Here is a 22439-nt window from a genome sequence, read left to right on the forward strand (position 1 = left end):
AGATTTTTTAATCAAACGGCATGGTACCATTTAGCCTTTACGTACTGTCTGACTAAATCAGAAAAGTATTTTAAAAGGAAATCGACATACAGTGTACTGTAAAACTCAAAATAATTCCCTTTTTCTGGTTGCCCACACTTGCAACAAGAGCAATCTCTCAATTTTGGTCCCCTGGAGCCAAAAATAGAAGTTGCTGGAAAAAAACAAACAAACACTGATTTAAGACATACAAATTTAGCTGGTTGTTGACTGCATTTGTGACACTTGTTGCAGCCATGTAGTGCAGTATGCACACTGCATAACGGATATTCCTGGTTTCCCCCAAACTCCCATGAAACACAGTGTGAATAGTGGATTTAGGGTTTTGATTTGTTTTTCGTTGCCCAGTACAGAATGTGTACTCTGGCATTAATTCATTTTTAAGGCTTCTGTACTGATTGAAGGAAAATCATACTACATCACTACAGTGTACTGGCATTTCATCAGAAAAAAAAAAAATAAGCAAAAAAAAAAAAAAAAAAGAAAAAGAAAAAAAGAAAAGATCATTAGCAACAAGTTCAGACTGCACACACATTGAGATATTCACACCAATAATTGTTTGTGTGACTATGGGCAACAAATAGAAATGCTAGTTTTATACTTCTCTGTTTCTTCCTACATAAGTAATGGGAGACTAAGAAGAATTTGAGGTACCTTACAGTCATAAACCTCAATTTATTTATTTTTTTTTGTGTGTGTGTATGTGTGATTAAATCTACAAGACAATTACATTTGTAGTTTCAAAAAAGAAAAAGTACATGTACAATTTGGAGGGAATACAAAATTCACTTTAGTCACCTGCAACATACTAACAGCATTAATCCCCCTTTTCATAATACTGAATCCATTTCATTGAACTTTTTTGTACCTCGTTAATTTGTTTTCAGGTGGCGGGAACGCACAGGCCTGTCTTGAATGAGATGAAGAGCAAAACACAAAACAAACTGGAATTACATTTGTGTATATCAGAACTGGACAGGGCAAATTAGAGATATGGGGCTTTCACTCACATGAGATTGTCAGAAAAGGGTAATAAATATTTACAGCTACAGGGGAAAGTGAAAAATGACTCAAAGAAGTACTACTCAGACATTATTCCAAAAGTGCATACATATAATAATTTTCATATTTTTCTCATTTCCCTTTCCTTAGCCATGGCGGTGAGTTCATCTCACTAGTTGACCAAATCTGTGAACATGAATTCTGCTCACGACATGAAGACTGTCGACCTTCATGCCCATAAAGTGGAACTGCAGAACAGAAAAACATAAGCATGTCATCACTAGAAATTACAAAATGTACAAAGACACAAGTCATGATTTGGCTACACTCAACTCTCGGCTAAATCAAACGAGACACCTATAGGCGAGGATTGGAATGCTGGTGACGTCTTGACACAGGCCACTGAGATACCCTAGTTTGCATCCTACTGTGAGCTCGAGAGCATGTTATGTTTAGACACCTCGGTCACGTCTTCAGGTACGTTTTACATCACAGCAACTTGCTTCAAAAATCCCCTACAATGCATTTCCGTTTGTATGGGCCAAGTCGTGATCTTCTCACGGCCGTTTTTATTTGCATCCTTTAGTGCAAGCTCAGACTGTGCGTGTACCAGCAGTTAAGGAGGTGGCTGAGGAAAGGCCAGTGACCCGGCCACACATTTCATTTTTTTCTTTTTCACCGCACACATGCATTCATAAATATATAGAGACAGATACAACTTCATTATCATCAGTGCGGCCACCTTGATTTGTCGCAGCAAATCAATATCAATTGATCATTAGGTGCTGGGGGTGTGCGGAACTTCCATTGTTGCTGTTGTTTACAGAATAATGGCTGCGAGCATTTCATTTTTCCAGAAGGGGATTGTTTTGGGACCTGTCATATTTGTGCTCTATAAAGGGACTTCTGTCATATAACCGCCATGACTTTGGTGCAGATTGACAAAATGTACCTGAGAAAAGAGTGACTGCAGTGCAGAGTAGGAAGAGGCTGCTAGTTACCCTCAATCAAAACAAATAGCGAGGTATCTGCTTCAAAATACACAGCTGTTTAAAGGGGAAGGCTAGTAACTGATCAGTGGGAATCAGTGGAAATGCTGGGAGATGATTGTTCCAATCCTTATGGGATTCATTCAAGAGTTCATTGTATATCTATTGTTGTGTGAAAATGATTTGCTTCAGAACGGTCTCATATTCAAGTAATGTGCAGATTAATGCTCCGTCACTGACCAGGGATGCTAACCTGGAAGCATTAAACTGCACATTACTTGAATATGAGACCATTCTGAAGCAAATCATTTTCACACAATAGATATACAATGAACTCTTGAATGAATCCCATAAGGATTGGAACAATCATCTCCAAGCATTTCCACTGATTCCCACTGATCAGTTACTAGCCTTCCCCTTTAACAACCTCCTACACTAGTGAATTTGGCAACCTACGAAGCAAGGAAACTCGCCACCCAGCGGCAGCGCACATAGTCGTTAGAGAGAATATAACACAATCTTAGAGGACAATATTCAATACATCTTAGTCACCCTGACCACTTTTACTTTTCCAAAACTTTTTTTTTCGTTAATATACAGAGAATTCTTTGGAATCAATAGAGAGCATTCAGGAAATTGTGCTAATATGGGTTTCTCCAAAGGGTATACGCTTTTCTACTTCGTAGACAGTGGCCTCTCCCCGATTTAGAACCGCCATAAAGTTACCCCTAACCCACCCGAACATCCCCTTCCCTCCCTGTATCTACCATCCCTAGTCGTCATCGTCCTCATCCCCTTCGTCGTCGAGCTCCCTTTTCCTCTTCTCTCCCCTTTGTGCATCTTCTTCTGTAGGAGGAAACACAGCAAGAAAGCAAATCCATCACCAGGTATTCGCTCAAGCAATACATAAATAGAGAAAGATAGGGGTTAGATAGACAGATGGATACACAAATAACAGAAGATAGGTATATTAAAATGTATGTTACAACTCCTTAAAGAACAATTTAAACTTTTCCTGGCAACATAACATTTTCATGTTCTCATTTACCCTTTACATTTTTTTCTTTTTCTTTTGAATGTATCAGATGTGTTTTTTTATTCCACGACAGAATTGCACCCACAGGAAATGGATGACCTTTAAAGGGATAGTACTGTTTTTGGTTTAGATGGGGGTTCAGGTTTCCAACTTTTTTGATGATGGTTCTCTAAGATAATGAGAAACTTCTTATGAAATATGAAAGAGCATATAATTATAAGAGGAATTCAAAGTTTGCCTGATGAAAATTGGTCATGAAATGGCTGAAATATCCAAAACAAAGCAATCCCAATAAAAGATGGGACCCAACTTTTATTAGGATTGCTTTGTTTTACTTTGTTTTTGGATATGATATCTCAGCCATTTCAAAATCTGTTTTCATCAAATAAACTTTGAATTCCTCTTTGAACTGATTGCCCTTGAACATTTCATAAAGTGGTTTCTACGTATCTCACTAACCATCCCCTTAAGAGCTGAATCCTCACCTCAAACAATACTATGCTGTCCCTTTAATGAAAAGCATTCTGAGTTCGTAAAAAAAAAATATATACAAAGTTCAGCGAAATCAAGCATCAGACGGTATGACAGTTTTGACAATTTAAATGTCATCTAATGTTTGACTATGGGCCCTCCAGAAGGCATTGTCATGAGTCTTATTTGGCATTTGCATAGTTTTGTTTTGATGCTTGATCATTAAATATCACTAGTTTCACTGGTTTTCTATCTTTGGTTTGTTAGAATTTCACTAATATTACACTAATAAATGTTCACCTACTTACTGAAGAGAACACGGATGAATGTTAATGCACAAGAGGCACCATGTCTGTACAATTGCAATACTGTTCTCCAAAGTTTTGTGAGGATGTATGTGCGAAGGTTCAGAGTGTATACTCTTCATCAAAACTCTATCAAAATTCCAAGGATGCTGTACCAGGCTTGACAAATGCTATCCACAAATATTTGTACAGGTAACTCCCATTAAAACGAAGTCTCAGCAGTTTTCTTCCATTATATTGAAATTTTGTTAGAACCGAACAGTAACGTGCATCAAGATATTCAATATAGATGATAATTTTGGGACCTGAATTTTTATTTCGTTGTAATGAGAATTTTGTTATAACCGTGTTCATTATCACAGGAGTGCACCGTATAGTGCATTTTTTTACCATCTTCCTCCTCGTCCTCTTCAACGTCCTCCTCATCATCCAAATCATTGTCTGGCTGGTAGTCATCCTCCTCTTCCTCATCTTCATCCTGACGGAGATGGAGAGAGAAAGAATAAAAAAGAAAAGAAAAGAGAGGACGTCTCATTACAACAAAAGTATTACATGGCATTCCCGTAATTGCAAAGTCCTTGGGACTATTGCTACGACCGGTTTGTTAGTATTACACTATCAGTGAATAAACAAAAATTTTTGTTTATTCTGTGCCTTATTTGTATTGCACTTACAATCATAGTTATCCTGCTGTGGCATTAATTTCTGAACACGTTTATAACTATATTTTCATTTTTTCTAGCACAACAAACAAGCACGGGACTCTCTGAAGGCAGGAGGATAATATTACCCCTTGACATACAAATTGCATGTCTTCCGCATAGAAGTGTAAAATGTCGTAAAAGGTATATCCACTGATTCACATACAGCTGTGGTATCCCCCCAAACAAACAAACAAACAAACAAACAAACTTCATATATGTGGAAGATGTCGTATAGATAAAATTGAGTGAAACTTCCAACGATTTTCTTTGCTATGAAATAGACGGTAAAAATGGCTTATTTTTAACACCAAAAAGGGTGGCATGCACTTACTGCATACAGGAAGAAGCCAGTTTGTGCACTTATTTCTAATAAATACAGAATCAAATTTAAGATTTGATTCTGTGCAAAGACATGCGTTCTGCACTGAATATCAGAGATATGAGAGCTGGTTTCTACATTACTGTTGGTGTCACACATATTATAATTTTTTTTTTTTTTTTTTGGGGGGGGGGGGGAGGGGGGAGAGTAACAATGTCACCCCGTGGGGTTGGATTACAGCCCTACATATGAGATAAACGATTTAAACCTCTCTGGATTGAAGAATTCTGCGGAAAGTAACAAAACTAAAGAAATAGCCAATACAACGGTAATTTGGCAATGTTGGCAATGTTGCTGGGTACTGAAATTAATTACTATTTTTGGGTGTCTAAAGTAACATGCACCAGGTATGACAACTGAACTTTTGATTGGCAATTGTACCCTTCATTGTTATAGCCAGGGCTGCACACTAACCCATTTTTTTTTTTGTTTTTTTGACTGGCCTCCGAGGCCCCCCCCCCCCCGACGTTCCGCGCGATGTATCGCAATCGCAAAAAGCTATCGCCGCGACGTTCCATGACTTTTTTCTTTCGAGTCTCCCGCATCTTTTGACACTAAATTTGCGACGCCCGGGCGCGCGGTTCCGAAGTTACGCATAAATATGTACATGCATGTCAGACCCAAAATTGCTCAAAAACGTAAATTCGTGTACAATTTCAATGCAAACTGTGCTTACAGGCAAATTTCATAAAAGCATGATTATTTTGGTGTTTTATTGATTAAAATCAATGAATAACGTATTTTCTTGTTCGGACCGATGTCGTGGACAAATTTCATTTAAAAAACAATGAAAAACATAAAGTCGAAAAAACAAAGAAATACATAAGAAATTCAAAAAACAATAAAATACTTAAGAATTTTTTCTGATATCACAATTTTTTTTACAACATTTGCTAAGGACACTAAAAAGAATATTTACACGAAAAATGTGCCTGTTTTGAGCTTTATTTTGTGATTTATACCAAATAGTCTGTTTTCATGCATCATTATGCATAAATTAGCATAATTTAGCATAAATGATAATTTTTTGAAAAATTAACTTCATGGTATTTTAGATTACATCATAGGCAATGTGTGTGCCAATTTTCGTTGCGATCGCGCGGTCGAGATCTGGAGGGGGGGCCTGGGAGGCCCCCCCCCCCCCCCCGGCTCTATCAACTACCTAAATAGCCCGGCCTAGTTAGGGTTAAGAACCATGTAACACTTTCATTCATCAGCACTGTAAATGTGCATATATATTTTTTCAATGTAACAATATAATTTTATTGTCACATTTCTGTCAATAAAAGGGGGTGCAGACATATAGTCAGCTGAGAACAAGAAGGGCGCTACTGCCTGCTAAGATTTAAACATAAATACAAACGAAACAATCTCCATGAATTAAAATTTGATTTAATGAAAGTGGCTAGATTTATAACCACTGTTCATAGGGTAAAATAGTGCCCTTATGATTTTAATTTCTAACATTTAACTGAAAATGAAAATAATTCAAATTGGCACCATAATGTAGAGGATAGCGAGCTCTACAACATGATACCAATAACTCAATAACCTCCAATATTGCAATAAAGCCCTTCTAGTTCTCAGTTGAGGGTAAGGTACATTGTGGTAGCATATAAGTAGACAATATACATGTACTTTTGACAAACTTTGCACTTACCCCAAGATCTGACTTATTTAAGTAGTCCAGGCCTACGTTGTCGCTTCCCTCCACATTTTCGTCCTCATCCTCATCCTCATCTTCATCGTCGTCCAGATCGTCATCATCTTCCTCGTCTTCATCATCATCATCTTCATTCCCCTCGTCGTCATCATCATCTGAAGAAGCATGTTTTAAAGCGAATGGAGTACCAGTATGCAGGATATGATAGCTTTACTGCTTTGTGTTTGTTTGCACTTTACTTCATACATCAGAAAATGTCATTGATCATTCCTGAGAATCCCTGAAAAAGTCACGATCTATGAAAGGCCTACAATGGGTGATTTAAAGTTCGGTGCTAGTGCTAGTACTATTTCCCAAACTGCCTTAAATCACGCTCAAACACCGATGGTCACATTGACGCAATGATATCGATCAAAATTATCAATCCCCAGCACTCTGTGTTGGGATCACACAACTGCGAAGTCTGCGGGAATTGCGTGATGAAAAAAGTGATTGTGCGTAATTACAATCAAAATATTACAAGATGTAGCCATGACTGCTTAGTTTTAGACATATGAGGAAGACAGATTAAAATGCCACAAATTTCATCCCTTCTCCAAAATACAATGATATTAATTTTGCTCCCAGGCTCAGATTTATGAAGCCATGTCTAGAGTGTTCGTGTCTGATGACAAAAATGATAATCCTTAGGGGCTAGTGTTGGCCAATGGGGAAAAAGCACGCAAATCGCCAACAGTGGAGCTCGGTTCAGCAGATGACATTTAACACAGAGCCCAGCACCAAATACTGCAAATACATCATAATATTGAGGTCAACCTCCCAACACCGACTGATTTCAAGTTCGGTTTTATTGCCGGTGCTAGTGCTGAGATAGCACTAGCACTGAACTTGAAATCACCCATTGTGTTAGCAAGAAGATAAAACACATGATTCAGACATTCAACGCACAAGTTACTGCCCCCCCCCCAAAAAAAAAACCAAACAAACAAACAACAACAACAACAACAACAACAGAATGATAAGTGCTCATATTTAGACAAAGCAAGTTTGTGGTGCATACAAAGCCACCCTTTCGGATTATTCACTTGGTCCTAGGGACAAAATAAAATGGTAGCTATCACAAGATCTCCACATGAGAAAATGCAAAATGCATGGTCAGTGTTACAATCTCACAAAATTGGTAAAGGTACTTTATAACATCAAATAAACATATATGGAAGAGAAAGAGTTTTTCACTTTTCCCATACTGCACAACACTTGGAAGGTCAGTTGAGAGAATGAATGAAAGAGTTCCCTCCTTGCCTACCAGTCCACTGCTTACCTGAATCCTCGTCAGAATCTTCATCTACAATTGCATCTTCTGCATCATCCTCGTCCTCATCTTCCTCATCATCATCATCCTCATCATCTTCATTTTCCGTTCCTTAATCGCAAAGCAGACACAAGCAATGAGAATCCCCTGCACAGAAAGCACTCTGTATTGCGTGAGCAACTTCTCAGATTATCACTGACTGGGCAACCATACGCATTATGAGATGAACCTTAAACTATCACTGATTAAAAAAAAAAGAAGCAAAAATGTATTTAGTGAAGGCCGATGTCAATTAGCTATCATTTCAGTGGATAATTCAAATCACAAAGAGTTTAACCCTATTCTGCCTGGGCTATTTGAGACCAAGTTTTTACTGGGGGGTCAAATCGGCCGTCGATGGCGCAATCGCTGCCAAATTTTGCCCGAACATAGAGCCGGATATCAACTACAAGATGGTCATACAATAGAAAAATATTGATATTTCATTTTTAGTAAATTGACTATGAAAATTTATGCACATAATCATATTTTTGCCTGTAACTCGGTTAAAAAGACTGAAGGATTGCTACGTTTTTGTGTCAGAATTCCTCAAGACACGTCAAACAAATTTCTTGCAAAAATATTGCACAATCAAATTCAATTTCTCTTCTTTTTTACTGTTTTGTGAATTTCATATGTATTCTATTTTTTTCACCTTTTGTTTTCTATCGGAGTTTTTGGCCAAAATTTGTTGCACGCACTTTTTAAAGCTTTATCTACATGAGAATTGATTAATTCCAATGATTAAAAGTTGAAATAATCTAATTTACTGCAAAAGTGGAAATTTTCGCGGTGTGGAAATTTTCGTGCATTTCGCGCAACCAGAGGCTAGCGCGAAAATAAAAGCACGCAAATATTTTTGTATGCCATAATATGTTTCAGTAGTTAAAGGGATGGCAGAAACTAGGGCACGCACTTACGTAAATGCCTGTATGCAAACTTTAAAAAATGTGCAGCTTCAACTCCAAAGTTCACTGACATTACCTGCCAAAATATTGAAATTTCTTCACAAAATCCATAAAAATTCCCAGATCACTACCAAAATTCAATTATCTATTCCTTGTGTCATTCTCAACTGTTTCTGTAAGTTTCATCCAAATCCATCCACAAATTCTCAACTTATTTTTCACATCGACACATACAAACCAAGAAACACACCAAAAAACAAACGCTGATGAAAACATAAACAGAACCTCCTCCCTTGGCAGAGGTAATAAATTAAAAACTAAAAAAAGAAGAGGCTTCTTTTGTATCACTTCTACAATGGCTGCTGAAGAAACTGTAATGACTTAAATAAAGTACAAAGGCAAGCTTTTAATACCATCATTACATCTACTACCAAACTAAAACCCATCATCTCTTATACATTGTAGTTTGGAACTCAAAGGGACTACTGTATACGCTATATATTTCGCGGGGGTTTTATTTTCGCGAATTTCGCGAGTCTGGAGCTATTCGCGAAATTAACAACACGCGAAAATATTACCTTCCAAAAATGAATCCCTTGCCTTGATGATACCAACATTTCAGTACTAGTATACCATGTCACGGCTTACCGAAGAGACCATACTGGATAAGCTTGTTTACGCACGTCCACGTCTACTTACGAATACTCGGAGCCAATCCATTATCGCAAGGGGACCACTCGTCAGAAATCTAGCGCGATGGACTTAACCACTTCAAAAATGTTGAATTCTAACTTACTAGTTCGCAGAGTTTGGCAAGTCTTTTTCATGCAGTGTATAACTAGTATCATTCTTATTTGCTAGTAAGTTGAAAATTCACACTTTCTTTGCCACTTAATATTTTCTATGGTCCCCCAATCGCGAATTTAACCACTCGCGAAAATGTGTGACAGCGGCAATTCGCGAAAATTTATGTACGCGAAAATTATAGCGTATACAGTATGTCAACATCCCTACTGATTTTTATGCCAAAAACATTTGATCATGCCTCTCCCTACATTATTATACATACCATCCTCCTCCTCATCCTCTGAAGGACTTGAATTGTCTGCAACCTCTCCACTTGATCCCACAAAGCCGTCTAAGCTCTTTAGACTCGTAAGCATCCTGAACGTATCTTCCCTGTAGTTTGGTAAGTGTGTTACGTCATTGTGGAACAGGTCCAAGTGTGTCAGCTTCTGTAAGTCTTTCTGCATTGGGTCATTCATATAAACAATGAAAGAAACGTAATCAAGCAATAACCTTTCCCCCTTATACAATAAGTTAACTACCCACACACGTGCCAAATTTCAAGATAAATGCTCAAAGACTGATGGAATAAGCTGATTCCACAATATTTTTGCATGCTTTTTAGTGAAAAAATGCTGTTACCATGGCAACGCATCTTGAACAATGACAAAAGATTAAGTTTGCATATACCATAGCGGTCACATGTGCCAAATTTCAAGCCAAGTGCTCTAAGACTGATGGAGTTAACTAAATCCACAGTATTTTTGTATGATTTTCATAAAAAATATGCTGTTACCGTGGCAACACATTGTTAAACAATGACAAAAGATTAAGTTTGCACATCAATGTACCATGGTGGTCACATGTGCCAAATTTCAAGCTAAATGCTCAAAGACTAAGTGAATCAGCTAAATCCACAATATTTGTCTGCTTTTTAGTGAAAAAAAAATGTTACCATGGCAACCCATTGTTTAAGAATGATAGAAGACTAAGTTTGCACATCTACATACCATAGCAGTCATATGTGCCAAATTTCAAGCCAAGTGTTCAAAGACTTACGGAGGTAAATAAACAGTTTTTTATATGATTTTCATTACAAAATATGCTGCTATCATGGCAACACTTTGTTAAACAATGATAAAAGATTAAGTTTGCACATCAACGTACCATGGTGGTCACATGTGCCAAATTTCAAGCTAAATGCGCAAAGACTGAGGAAATTAGATAAATCCACAATATTTTTGTATGCTTTTCAGTAAAAAAAAAATGTTGTTACCATGGCAATGCATTGCTCAACATCAAAAGATGCGTTATGTACATCTACGTACTGTAGTGGTCCCATGTGCCAAAATTCAAGTCAAATACTCAAAAACTCGAGGAGTTAGGTCAATCCACATATTTTTGCATGATTGCTATAAAAAACTGCTGTTGCTATGGGAACAGATTTATTCACACACACACACACACACACACACACACAAGAAAGAAGTCTTGCCCAACTACACATTACATTGATCGTATAACAATGTTATCTCAAATTTCAACTGAATTGCTATAAAACTGAGAGTAGTTTGATCCACATGTTTTTGATGAAAATTTGCTGTTGCCATGGCAATGCATTATTTGATACTAACGAAAAAGGTGTCTTCCACACCTACCTTTGATAGGGGTCACACATGCCAAATTTGGGGTCAATTGCTCAAAGAATGAGAGAGTAGTTTGATCCACAACATTTGGTAAGGGTTTTTTTTTTGTAATTTGCTGTTGCCATGGCAACGGATTATGTAATACAGTGGACCGGCAGTTTTCTTTCGTTATATCGAAATTTTGTTAGAACCAAACAAATAAACAATTAAAATACAGAGAGCCGATAATGTTGCGGCCTGAATTTTTATTTCGTTGTAACCGGAATTTTGTTATAACTGTGTTAAAAAAAAAGGTATCTTGCACATGTTCCTTTGATAGCAGTCACACGTGCCAAATTTGGGGTTAATTACTCAAAAAATTAGAAAGTAGTTCGATCCACTAGTTTTTATGAAAATTTGCCATTGCCATGGCAACATATTATTTTATACTGATGAAAAAGGTGTCTTGCACATCTACCTTTGATAGCCATCACACAAGCCAAATTTGGGGTCAATTGCTCAAAAAATTAGAGAGTAGTTCGATCCACAAGATTCTTTGCAACGGACCCACCCCCCCCCCCTACCACCACCCGACCGACCACCCGAAATCCAAGTGATTCCTATATACCCCCATGGACAACTATGCGTGGGTGGGGGTATAATTATAACTCCTCATAAAACAGGACCAGGATAATTCAGTATTTGTGTACAGCATACCACTGTAGTGGGACAAGATAACAGGGCTTTGTATCACCACTTTAGAGAGATGAGAATCAACATCAAAAATATTATGTACTACATTTCAGTGGTAAAAGGTGACAAAAGTTTGAATAACACTCAGTATTATGCCTTCACAGGATACAGATGTATGTACTTACCAGGGGTTCTAATGCTTCAATAGTTGAAATTTTGTTGTTGCTCAGATTTAGATGCGTAAGGTTAGGACATTTCTTGAGGTTTTCTAGACCAGATCTGATGGAATTGTCACTCAATTCGAGCTGCAAGGAAAAACAGTGAAACACTATCATGTAAGTCTTGTGCACACAACTCTGAAGTGTAAAGGTGAGACTACCCTTTCATGATAACGTCTCTACAAAAGCAACATAAAGACAATAATCATATCAAGTTCTGTGGGTTGAATGGTATCATAACAGACATGTGCTCTGATTAAACATGTGGCTGATTTCATGACTCATACTTTCTTTATTTCTTTTTGAAAGTCCTTAAGAAAAGAGAGATCAGAGGCGCTTTCACAGTAAACATATCTTAAGGGGAAAAACAGTGGGCCTAATATATTGAAACACCGATCAGCAGATACTTAAAGGTCCCACACGCCTGTATCAGTACACACTTGCACATTAGTACGCAATGACATGCTAGTGCAATGACAATGTTGTGAAATGCTTCATTTTCAGCATATCAATAATGTGTTTGGTCAAGGAGAGCATATCCTCCCCGGAGAAGGTTTTTGAGCAATGCCTGTTAAAACCGGGCACTTGGCATAATGATATAGGCCGTGCTTTATGGAATCTATGGAATGTGAATCTTTGCCGCCAAACACCCAAGTGCACCCAGGTGCGCCCGGACGCGCCCAGGGAAAAGGTCTGTTAAGATGTGGCTAATGGTATCCCCACACTACGATGTCATCAATGTATTGTTATTCATACTGTACATCAAAAGAAGTTAGAAACCACATTCACATTCCACTTTTATGTATCTTAATATTTTTACATAGTAATTAAATCTTTAGTTTGTACATACGATTACGTCCATATGTATCAACTGTTTTATATCTACATGTATATATCTCAATGAGTTTTCAGTGTGCATGTTTTTTTTAATCAATAAACCACTTCAATTCAACAATTCAATTCAACAATGCACAGTAATCACAACTTTGAAGTAAAGAGTGCCCTTTCTCTCTGATGATACATGTATAATGAATGCAACAGACCATTTTCTATTTTCTTCAAAAGTTTTGCTACAGAGACAACTTCAGTTGAAAGCGACAGTAATAATAGACATGTGTTGAGAAGGAAATCATAGTTTAAGCTGTTTTGTAATTTTGCTTTCAATGTTGCTTACTTCTAGATGTTTCAGCAAATCTGATATCATACACTGTAATATCCAATTGTAGACCAAAAGTAGCATTATCACAACATGTAGCACAAGGCTGTGACCTTAACACTAAATTTAGCATGGCAGAAACCCTACATGGCACATGCATTAAATGCAAACACACAAGCCCTCATACATTAAAGGGACTGTACATGTACAGTAATGATTGAGGTGAGGATTCAGCTTGTAACGCTTTGCAAGATATTTAGAAACCACTCTATGAAATGTTAAAGAGCATACAATTCGAAGGGGAATGAAAATTTTATTTGATGAAAGTTGGTTTTGAAATATCTGAGATATATAAAAACAAAGTAAAACAAAGAGATCCTAATGGAACACATGGAACTACACTGTACATGGGAATGTAGTTCCAAACATGGAACTACAGTCATCAATTTACAAACTCAAAGTAACTTTGCTTTATTACTTCTGGTTCTAGAGAGGAATTGTAGATATTCCTGAATGCTTAACCCCCTGGCATGCTACCTGTCAAGTTTGGTGAATATTCATCAAGGGGTGTTCAACAATTATGAACATGTACAATTTACATCACCATTAGGACCCATCCCACCACACTCCCTTAGGTTCCAAGGAGGGGGGGGGGGGGGGGGGGCACCCCTGATTCTGCCATGAACAAACTTGAAACAACAGTCATCAATATACTGAATCACTGTATTAACTTAGTTCAATCACTTCTGGTTCTAGAGAAAATCTTTAAAGATTCCTTACTGCAGGTGGGTTGGGCCCTCCTGGGGGCCCCCAGGGTGGGGCATGGTATCCATATGATGAGAATGAGATTCTATCCCCCTAGGGATGCTACCTGCCAAGTTTGGTGAAAATTCATCGTGGCATTTTCAAGAAAAAAACCCATCCCCTGGGTCCCAAGGGGGGCATCTCTGATTCTGCCATGAACAAACTTGAAACTACAGTCATCAATGCACCAACTCATAGTATCAACTTAGTTCTATCACTTCTGGTTCTAGAGAAGAAGATTTTTTAAAAGATTCCTTAATTTTAGGGGGTTTGGACCCCTCTGGGGGCCCCCCAGGTGGGGCATGGTGCCCATTTGAACAAATTGAGATCCTATCCCCGTAGGGATGCTACCTGCCAAGTTTGGTTAAAATCGGTCATGTGGTTCTCAAGAAGAAGATGAAAATGTAAAAAGTTTACACACGACGCACGCCGGACGCTGGACTGTGGGTGCGTTTATCAACTCCTTTTCTCGGCAGAAACAGGTTTTCCAAACAGCTTTCAAGGAATTTTTACAAGTTGATAAACGCAAAGCTGTTTTGAAAGCCCTTTCGGAAAGCCTTTTTGAAAGGGTGCGTTTATCAACTCTCCTTTTCTCGGTGGAAACAGGTTTTCCAAACAGCTTTCAAGGAATTTTTACGAGTTGATAAACGCAAAGCTGTTTTGAAAGCCCTTTCGGAAAGCCTTTTCGAAAGCCGCAACTTTGTGGCTTTCCAAACTGGTTTCCTAAACAGGTTTCCTAAACAGGTTTTCAGAAACCTGTTTGTAAAAGCCTTTTGAATTTGATAAACGCAAAGCTGTTTTGAAACGGCTTTGTAGTATTGTACTGCAGTTACGAACAATGCACACCTTATATGACCTCTTCTCCTCGGGTCGAATTGCGCAATGCAGCTGTGCAGTGACAGGCCAGTTATCGTGTTCGCAAAGAGAGTTGATAAACGCAACTATTTTGGAAGCCGTTTCTAAAGGGCTTTGGAAAGGGCTTTGGAAAGGGCTTTTGAAAGCCGTTTAAACAGGGGAAAGTTGATAAATGCAGCGCAGCCAAAGGCTGCGTTTAGCAACTTAGCCAAAGGCTGCAAGCCGTTTAAACAGGGGACAGTAGATAAACAGCAGCCAAAGAGCGATTGCAATAGCTAACTTGAGCCTTCGGCTCAGGTGAGCTAAAAACTCTCATTTTCAAGAATCAGAATTTGAAAGCCACCAAACCAACTTTCAGATATAATTACACAAAGATTCAAGACTCATATGGCAACTCCACCCCCCCCCCCCCCCCCAACACACACACACACACACACACCTATGACAACTTACCCGCTGAAGTTTCGGAAGTTTTGGAAAGTTCTTTATGGTTGTGAGTTTGGTGTTGATCATGCTCAACCTCTCCAAGTTGCAATACTCATCTGTGAATCCCTCAATCACCCCAGCACTGTTACAATTGTCAAGCATGAGATCCGTGACCTGGGGAATGGGAAAGGGACACAAATGCAAAGAAGCTCATGAACACTGAAACAAACAAAAAATAATGAATAAGGGAAGTCCGATCCACTGTAGTCAGTGGTCTGATCACAGTTCGGCTCATGATTTGGTTGAAGGGGATGACAGCTTTAGCAAACTTCTTTTGTGACGTCATAATAAGAAGCACATAAGCACACACCCTGGCATCACTACAGACTGCGTGATGCACAGAGAAGACAACAAAGCAGAGTTGCCAACTTTTGTAAATGCCCTTCAGTACTTTAATGGCTGAAAATCACTAATTTGCACCCTTTTTTTAGTGAAAATCAGTAATCCTTAACAGTGTCGTAGAATATATCAGAGACAATGATATCTAAAATCAGTAATTTGCTTGTAACCTTCAGTATTCTTCTCCAATTTCAGTAGAAATTACTGAAAATCAGTACTAGTTGGCAGCTCTGACGAAGGCAACGTTACCTAGCAACACCAACACGCTTTACTCTTGATGACAGCTCAACTTCGGCAATCTTCGTATCAATGCTAACGATGATCGGCACTATCATCCAACAGCGCCCCCGCAACTACCGGGTCTAGGCACCTTTAACATATGCCAGTAATTTTTATCAAGTTGATGGAATGTGTAATTTTCTTGAAAAATGAATTTTTGTGGAATTCCCTTTATATTTTCTTTATATTGATGTCCACACATGAGGTCATGAACTCAAGCAGTCTCTTCATCCAGCAGTTCCAACACCACAACTTTAAAAATTCAATCATAACGTTTGCATCGATTGTCCAATTTTCCTCAAACTTTCACTGATGTGTTGTACTAATGTTGCTGCTTTCACTCAATCCACATTTCTCTCTGGGTTTGGTCTCCTTTAACAGCACGCTTATCGAAAGAGATACACTTTAAATATAGAATGTAACTTCTAGAATGGTCTCGAGAAACAACTGAATACCACTGTTATGTTACCAGTTAGTCTGGTCCAGACAGTCTCATCACTAACAACTTCTTGAGGTTCCAGCTCCTCAAGGTCTGCATTTCAGTCATTAGCAGAATCAAAAAGTTAATTTGTTTACACAAATCATTGGCACTTAAGAAATACCATTTGAGAAAATCTGGGTCTCCTAAGCTGGATGAGAGATATTGCCTGGGATTCACTACCACTTCATGAAAATTCTCTTGGAGATTACTTCAGGGTGGTCCACGAGAGGTTTCAGCATGTTGCTGCAATTAAAGCTCAAATTCTTGTGCAACATCCTCAAGAATGTGCAAAAAGCTCAAAATAAAATGTATTCAAACATGTGAAAAACATGTGCAAAACAAAAGAAACATCACATCACCTTGTAGTATATTTGTGTGCAAAACATGAGAGAGAACTACATTAATGTAGAGAGAACGTACCGAGAGCTCTGGTATCCTGCACACACCATGTAATACTGTCGGTGCATAGAAAGCAATTACTCTCTCCCTATTTTTATTAATAAATCTGTTACTTCTGTTCAAACCCAGCATTTATAAATCATTCACTCAAATCCCACAGAAGTTGTATAACATACGGACCTTACTGTATTGTACAATGTACCAGGTAAGCAGAAGTGTGCACGATGCATCTGTTTTTCTTGGAACTTCATGAAATGTTCATTCAAACATTATTTTCATAAAATTCAAACAAGATGATAGGATAAAGATATCTACATGTAGTCTTAATGGACCAAAACATATGATGCATTATGCATGCGATGGTAAATTACAGAAGGAAGTATCAATAGCTTGACTAACACAAGGATTTGCACTCTCCCATCCTACATACCGATTGTTGTAAGTTTTATTTTTTTATTTTTTTTTCTGGAGGCTTGAGGAGATGGGACCAGTACAACTTGGTTCATACAGTGAGAAGGGATACAACTTTCCTTCTACTATTTTGTTGTAAGAAAGCAAAGCTAAATTTGCAAAAATGAGCTAATATCTTTGTCACGTACACAATTGTAGGTCCTAGGTATTGATGCACCAGCAAAACAGAACACCAGGAATGCACACATATTTCCAAGGTTTGAGTTTTGATTTTCTTTTTTTAGATGTTGATGACTCCCATTTTCTTTTCTTTTTTTTTACTTTTTTTTTGGGGGGGGGGGGGGGGGGGCGGGGGAGAGGTTGGTACAGGTCCCACAGCAGCTGCAAACATCACATCTGAAGAAGACTGAAATTTTTGGCCAAAAACATGGTTTATCAATTTGCACAAATAAATAGCAGTACACACCCTCATTTTCATTCTGGCTAATTTTCCATACCCATTGATTATTCAACATGAACACGTTCACTGTAGAATGTATGACAATGTAGCCTACTGAAAACCATTTTCAGCATTTTACTGACAAGTGACATTTTGTTTTTTGCTGTCATTTCAAATTTGTCTTGCATACTTTTTTTTTTTCATTTTAATATAACGAGTAAAAATAGAGATTACAAGTTCTAAACAATATGGGAAATGAAAAGAAAAGTTGTTCTTCTACTGTTCTTTTTGTATAGAAATGTGCAATATGTAGAAATTTAGATGCAAAATCCAGACCTCGTCTCCAATTGGGAGGGCACATTTCATTGAACTCAAAGAATTTCAACTAATATCAATATCCCACCAGTTTCACCACTCGCTGTATTACTATATAGACTCTAACCTTAGTAATGGGTATCACTATCAAGCTCCAACAGTTACTACATTTATGTAGCTCTAGACCACCGCCCCCCCCCCCCCCGACATGTACAGAACTGTATATTGCTGCTACAATTTGTGCAAGTGTAGGATGTCTACAAGTAAGCTCTGCCTCTAACCATTAGATGTTTCTACTGAAGAGTTGTTAATGTTAGAGAGATGTTAGAGAGAGAACCGCCTGCCCCACTGCCCCATATCCAGCCCCCTTGTTGGTTCGGTTGATTCTATCCATCCTGGACTGGCGTCCAACCTGATGTCACAAAAACTGCGAGGTCCAAGGATTGATTCTAATCCATCCTTAAAAGATACAATATACTGTAGGAAATAATGATCGCATATCCTGGGAGAAAATAGGCAGCCCCTGTAAGTATTGTTCAGTCTGAGCGGATCACAGGATAAATAGTGAAAATTGACGTGCCAGCGAGCCGTCTTTTATGCGTGGCGCGAATTCGCTCCGACTTTGAATTTCCAAAGTTCCACACACAAATCCAGCGTGTTGTGCATAGCCCAGTGTTTCACTTCTCGCCACACACAACACACATGGTGCACACAGGGCAATGCGTCGCAGCAAGGCGCTACGCCGAGTTACACTGCTCATGCTATCCAAACCCTACCTCGCTATTCTCAGACGAGAAGCTTAGGGTACCATGAAATGAACGGTAAACGAAAAATCGATTATGGCATGTACTTGAATTCTACATGGAAATTGTCCGTGATATTCATGAGTACAACACTACTTGGTTTACAAGGTAAAATTACGCTCAATACAAGAGTGATATTTGAACAAATTCAAAGTTTCCACGTTGAAACGGGACAAAAATGGCAGCGTCCATACGCGATTGGCATACAAACATTAACGCCAACAGCATGAAATAAACCGAAAACAATTCATTTACACAAGTATGATTAAGCACTCCCTTCAACAAGAACTGAATTTATTGCACAAACCTTCCGCGGATCCGCACCACGTAACTCCAGCTCAATTCTCCGATCCATGGTTTGAGTCGTCATGTTGCTCTTCCAAGCAGTCTACTCACTCGCGGAGCTTCCTAACGTTGGGTGCTGCAGTAACTTCGTTATATCGGCAGTCAGTAGTCGAGAAGAAGCGCTTAGCGGCGGACCCTCGATACACACACACGGCGGCGTAGTTAGTTTGCTTGCATGCACATCGTATATATCAACGTGCTTTACGGGATACCGCGCATCGGCCGACGGACCTCTCTTTGCAAGCATACAGTATAACAGGCTGGGTAACTGCGTGTATAGCAAGCTGTCATTGACAAGATACGCAGTGCGACATAATAGGCTCTCGGTGTAGCTTCCATTGGCCAACACATAAAATCCATGCTGCACTGAGCGACATCGACGCGGTTAAAGCTGCACTAGCGATGATTAGAGTGAGCTGTTAAGTACAATTACTAAGATTCTTTCATTTTTCAGTGACTTTATGTCAAAAGGGCTATGTAACTTTTTGCACTCTATGAGTACCTGCGTATTCTTCTAAAAAAATCGTTAATTGAAATAAGAATATGGAAATCATGTCGTTGAAAGGCATTCTCAAATCTGTTAGCATAATTTCAAACAAGAAAACTGATCCAGATTTCGACCACAAAGTGATAAGCTGATTACATCACAAAAAATACCAACTATATCTGATAGCGATAAAATACATAATTGCTTTGAAAAATGTTATAGAATTGGCCTGAGCATTTCGAGGACCAATTTCCAAGAATTATTTCTCATGTCTCAAACAGGTTTCAAATATGTTCAAGCTAGTAGATCCTAATCAGTGAATTCTGTTTCATTTTTTTTAACGATGATCACCAAAGGAAAGACAATTACATAACTATACAGCACATGGTAGGCCCTATCACTATTCACTAGCTCCAGAAACAGATGAATAAAACCGATACTTGATTGAGGCCAGTCATTGTCAATCCAAAGACTACTACGTCAGATTTACGTGTATACTTGGGCCTAATCTTTCAATGATAGATCCCCTACCCCTGTTTTGTTTGTTTGTTTGTTTGTTTTTGTTTGTCATTATTTTGTTTATCTATGATTTGATTTGATTTGATTTGAAGTTATTCTCTGTATGTATGGCATGATTTAGCCTACTATTCCCTTTTTTTAGCAATCCCGTAACATATACTACACTCGTACACTGATATGATAGCTATAGTTTCTACAATTTCAACAATTTTCATTGTAGGCCTAATGCATCTGTGACAAAATTTCGGTATGTGTTATGACTTATCATACAGAACGGTTGCCAGTATTATAAAGCTAAAAACTTGACCCTGTGACAACCGATGCCACATAACTCTAGACTAGGCTTATGGCGGTATCGGGTCCGCAACATGCTCGTGTAAAAGAGGGATAAGGAAAGAGAGACAGAAAGAGCAAACAAGAGAGGGAGGGGATCACCTCCCGATACTATAACTCACAATACATAGGCCCTATACAGTCGACGTACATGATTATATTTTTTAGCTTACAGTACCTGTCCTTAAATCCAATAAATTACCGCTGATAGAGCATAATTAAGCTTCATTAACAAAGAATATTCAGAACATTGATTGTGGTCTGTCATTTCGTGTGAAGCACTATACGCAGGCGCCTACGATATACGACCGTTATAATTTATACCTGCAGAAAATAACCGATTGCATAATAATGGCCTATATGTACTATGATCTCGCCCATTCAAAGCGAGGAAAAATTTTACGCCGTGGTATGATATAAAACCAGGCATAACTGATAACCGACGACAAAAAGAAGAAAACGTAATCCATTATAGAAGCCGTTTTACATACATTTTAAAACTTACAAAAGTTTTGCCTCTTTTTGGAATGTTTCTTTTCTTTTCCTGTAAGTCACATGATTCATCTCTTGGGATTTACGAGTTTTGTTTTTGTCATCAGTACAAAATAGTTTATGACATGAAGTTTTCAACAACAATAAGTGTAATTTTAAGGCACATTATACGTCTTGCACCGTTGAATATATAGGTTCCCCCTAAAAAAAACAACAACAAACAGCAAGCAACAAGTTGGGGTTTTTGTCAACAGGGTTTTCACTACTCTCTAAAAAATATCGAGTGAAAATATTCACTCCTAAAAGAGTGAATACAAAAAAGAGTGAATTTTGAGTGAAAATGTTATCACTCGTTTTAGAGTGATCTCAGGGATCACTCCAAAATCTTCGAGTGATCCCTGAGGTCACTCCAAAATGAGTGAAAATTAACATTTTCACTCAAAATTCACTCCAATTTCACTCTAAATTCACTCTTTTTTGTATTCACTCTTTTAAGAGTGAATATTTTCACTCGATTTTTTTTTAAGAGAGTACAGTTGCATGCACATAGGCCTATGATTATATCGGTCAAGCATAATACACACACTTACAAGGAATTTTAGAAGGAGGGTGGTAGGCCCTAATCTGTTCATTTTGACGTCACGTAAATGGAATATCAAAACCAGTCTGAGGAACTAATTGATCACGTCCGCAATAACTTGACTTCACATCAGGCTCTCACAAGGTTGTTTTGCAGCAATTACAAAATCTTATAAAGAGGGGGCCGCAGTTCCTCTGTGCATCTTTGTTTCATTCTCCGGTCTCTACTTTCGTTTTTAATTTTGAGAGAACAGGAGAGAGAAAAAAATGATCATGTTAGGGCCGACCATTTATTTTTGATCTTTCATTTGTTCTCATTGAATATTTGAATGAGAAGTAGTAAAAATCTATAAAGCAAAAAATGATACCTCAATGAAAGAATCGACACGCATGACTTGATCACTTTTCATACATGATCTATAAATTGCGCCGATTGATTGGACCGTAACCTATGATAAACCCTGATTATTTCCTCTGTTCTCCACACCACAACATTGCGCTTACATGATTTCTACCAAGATCGACATGCTCTTCTTTACAGTAAACGAGAACCTAAACGGAAACAATAACAGCCGAAGACAGTTCATAACTCAACCCAAAATAAAATGAATGAGCAGGCCTAATTGCAATAGGGCACAATATCACGCGATAGGCCTATGACTGTGCAAAGCCTATCCAGTATGGAGTTTTATACAGCATTCAGTTCGATCAAGCAAAGTTGTACATGTACATGTAATCTCTGGCAGTA

General features: G+C 38.2%; 1 protein-coding gene across 1 annotated transcript; it reads right to left on the reverse strand.

The window, feature by feature from the left end:
- Nucleotides 1–2252: 2252 nt before the first annotated feature.
- Nucleotides 2253–19434, reverse strand: LOC139711763 (acidic leucine-rich nuclear phosphoprotein 32 family member B-like). Its single transcript, XM_071623618.1, has 8 exons — nucleotides 19244–19434; nucleotides 15438–15584; nucleotides 12137–12256; nucleotides 9917–10094; nucleotides 7910–8011; nucleotides 6586–6743; nucleotides 4233–4320; nucleotides 2253–2876 (listed from the first exon to the last, which is right to left on the reverse strand). Exons 1-8 carry the CDS (start codon nucleotides 19304–19306, stop codon nucleotides 2803–2805), a joined length of 930 nt encoding a protein of 309 aa, XP_071479719.1. The 5' UTR covers nucleotides 19307–19434; the 3' UTR covers nucleotides 2253–2802.
- Nucleotides 19435–22439: the final 3005 nt, after the last annotated feature.

The sequence above is a fragment of the Diadema antillarum genome, unplaced genomic scaffold (assembly GCF_040938485.1).
Source record: "Diadema antillarum isolate AM-2024a unplaced genomic scaffold, OU_Dant_1.0 seq00001698_RagTag, whole genome shotgun sequence".
Lineage (NCBI taxonomy): Eukaryota > Metazoa > Echinodermata > Echinoidea > Diadematoida > Diadematidae > Diadema > Diadema antillarum.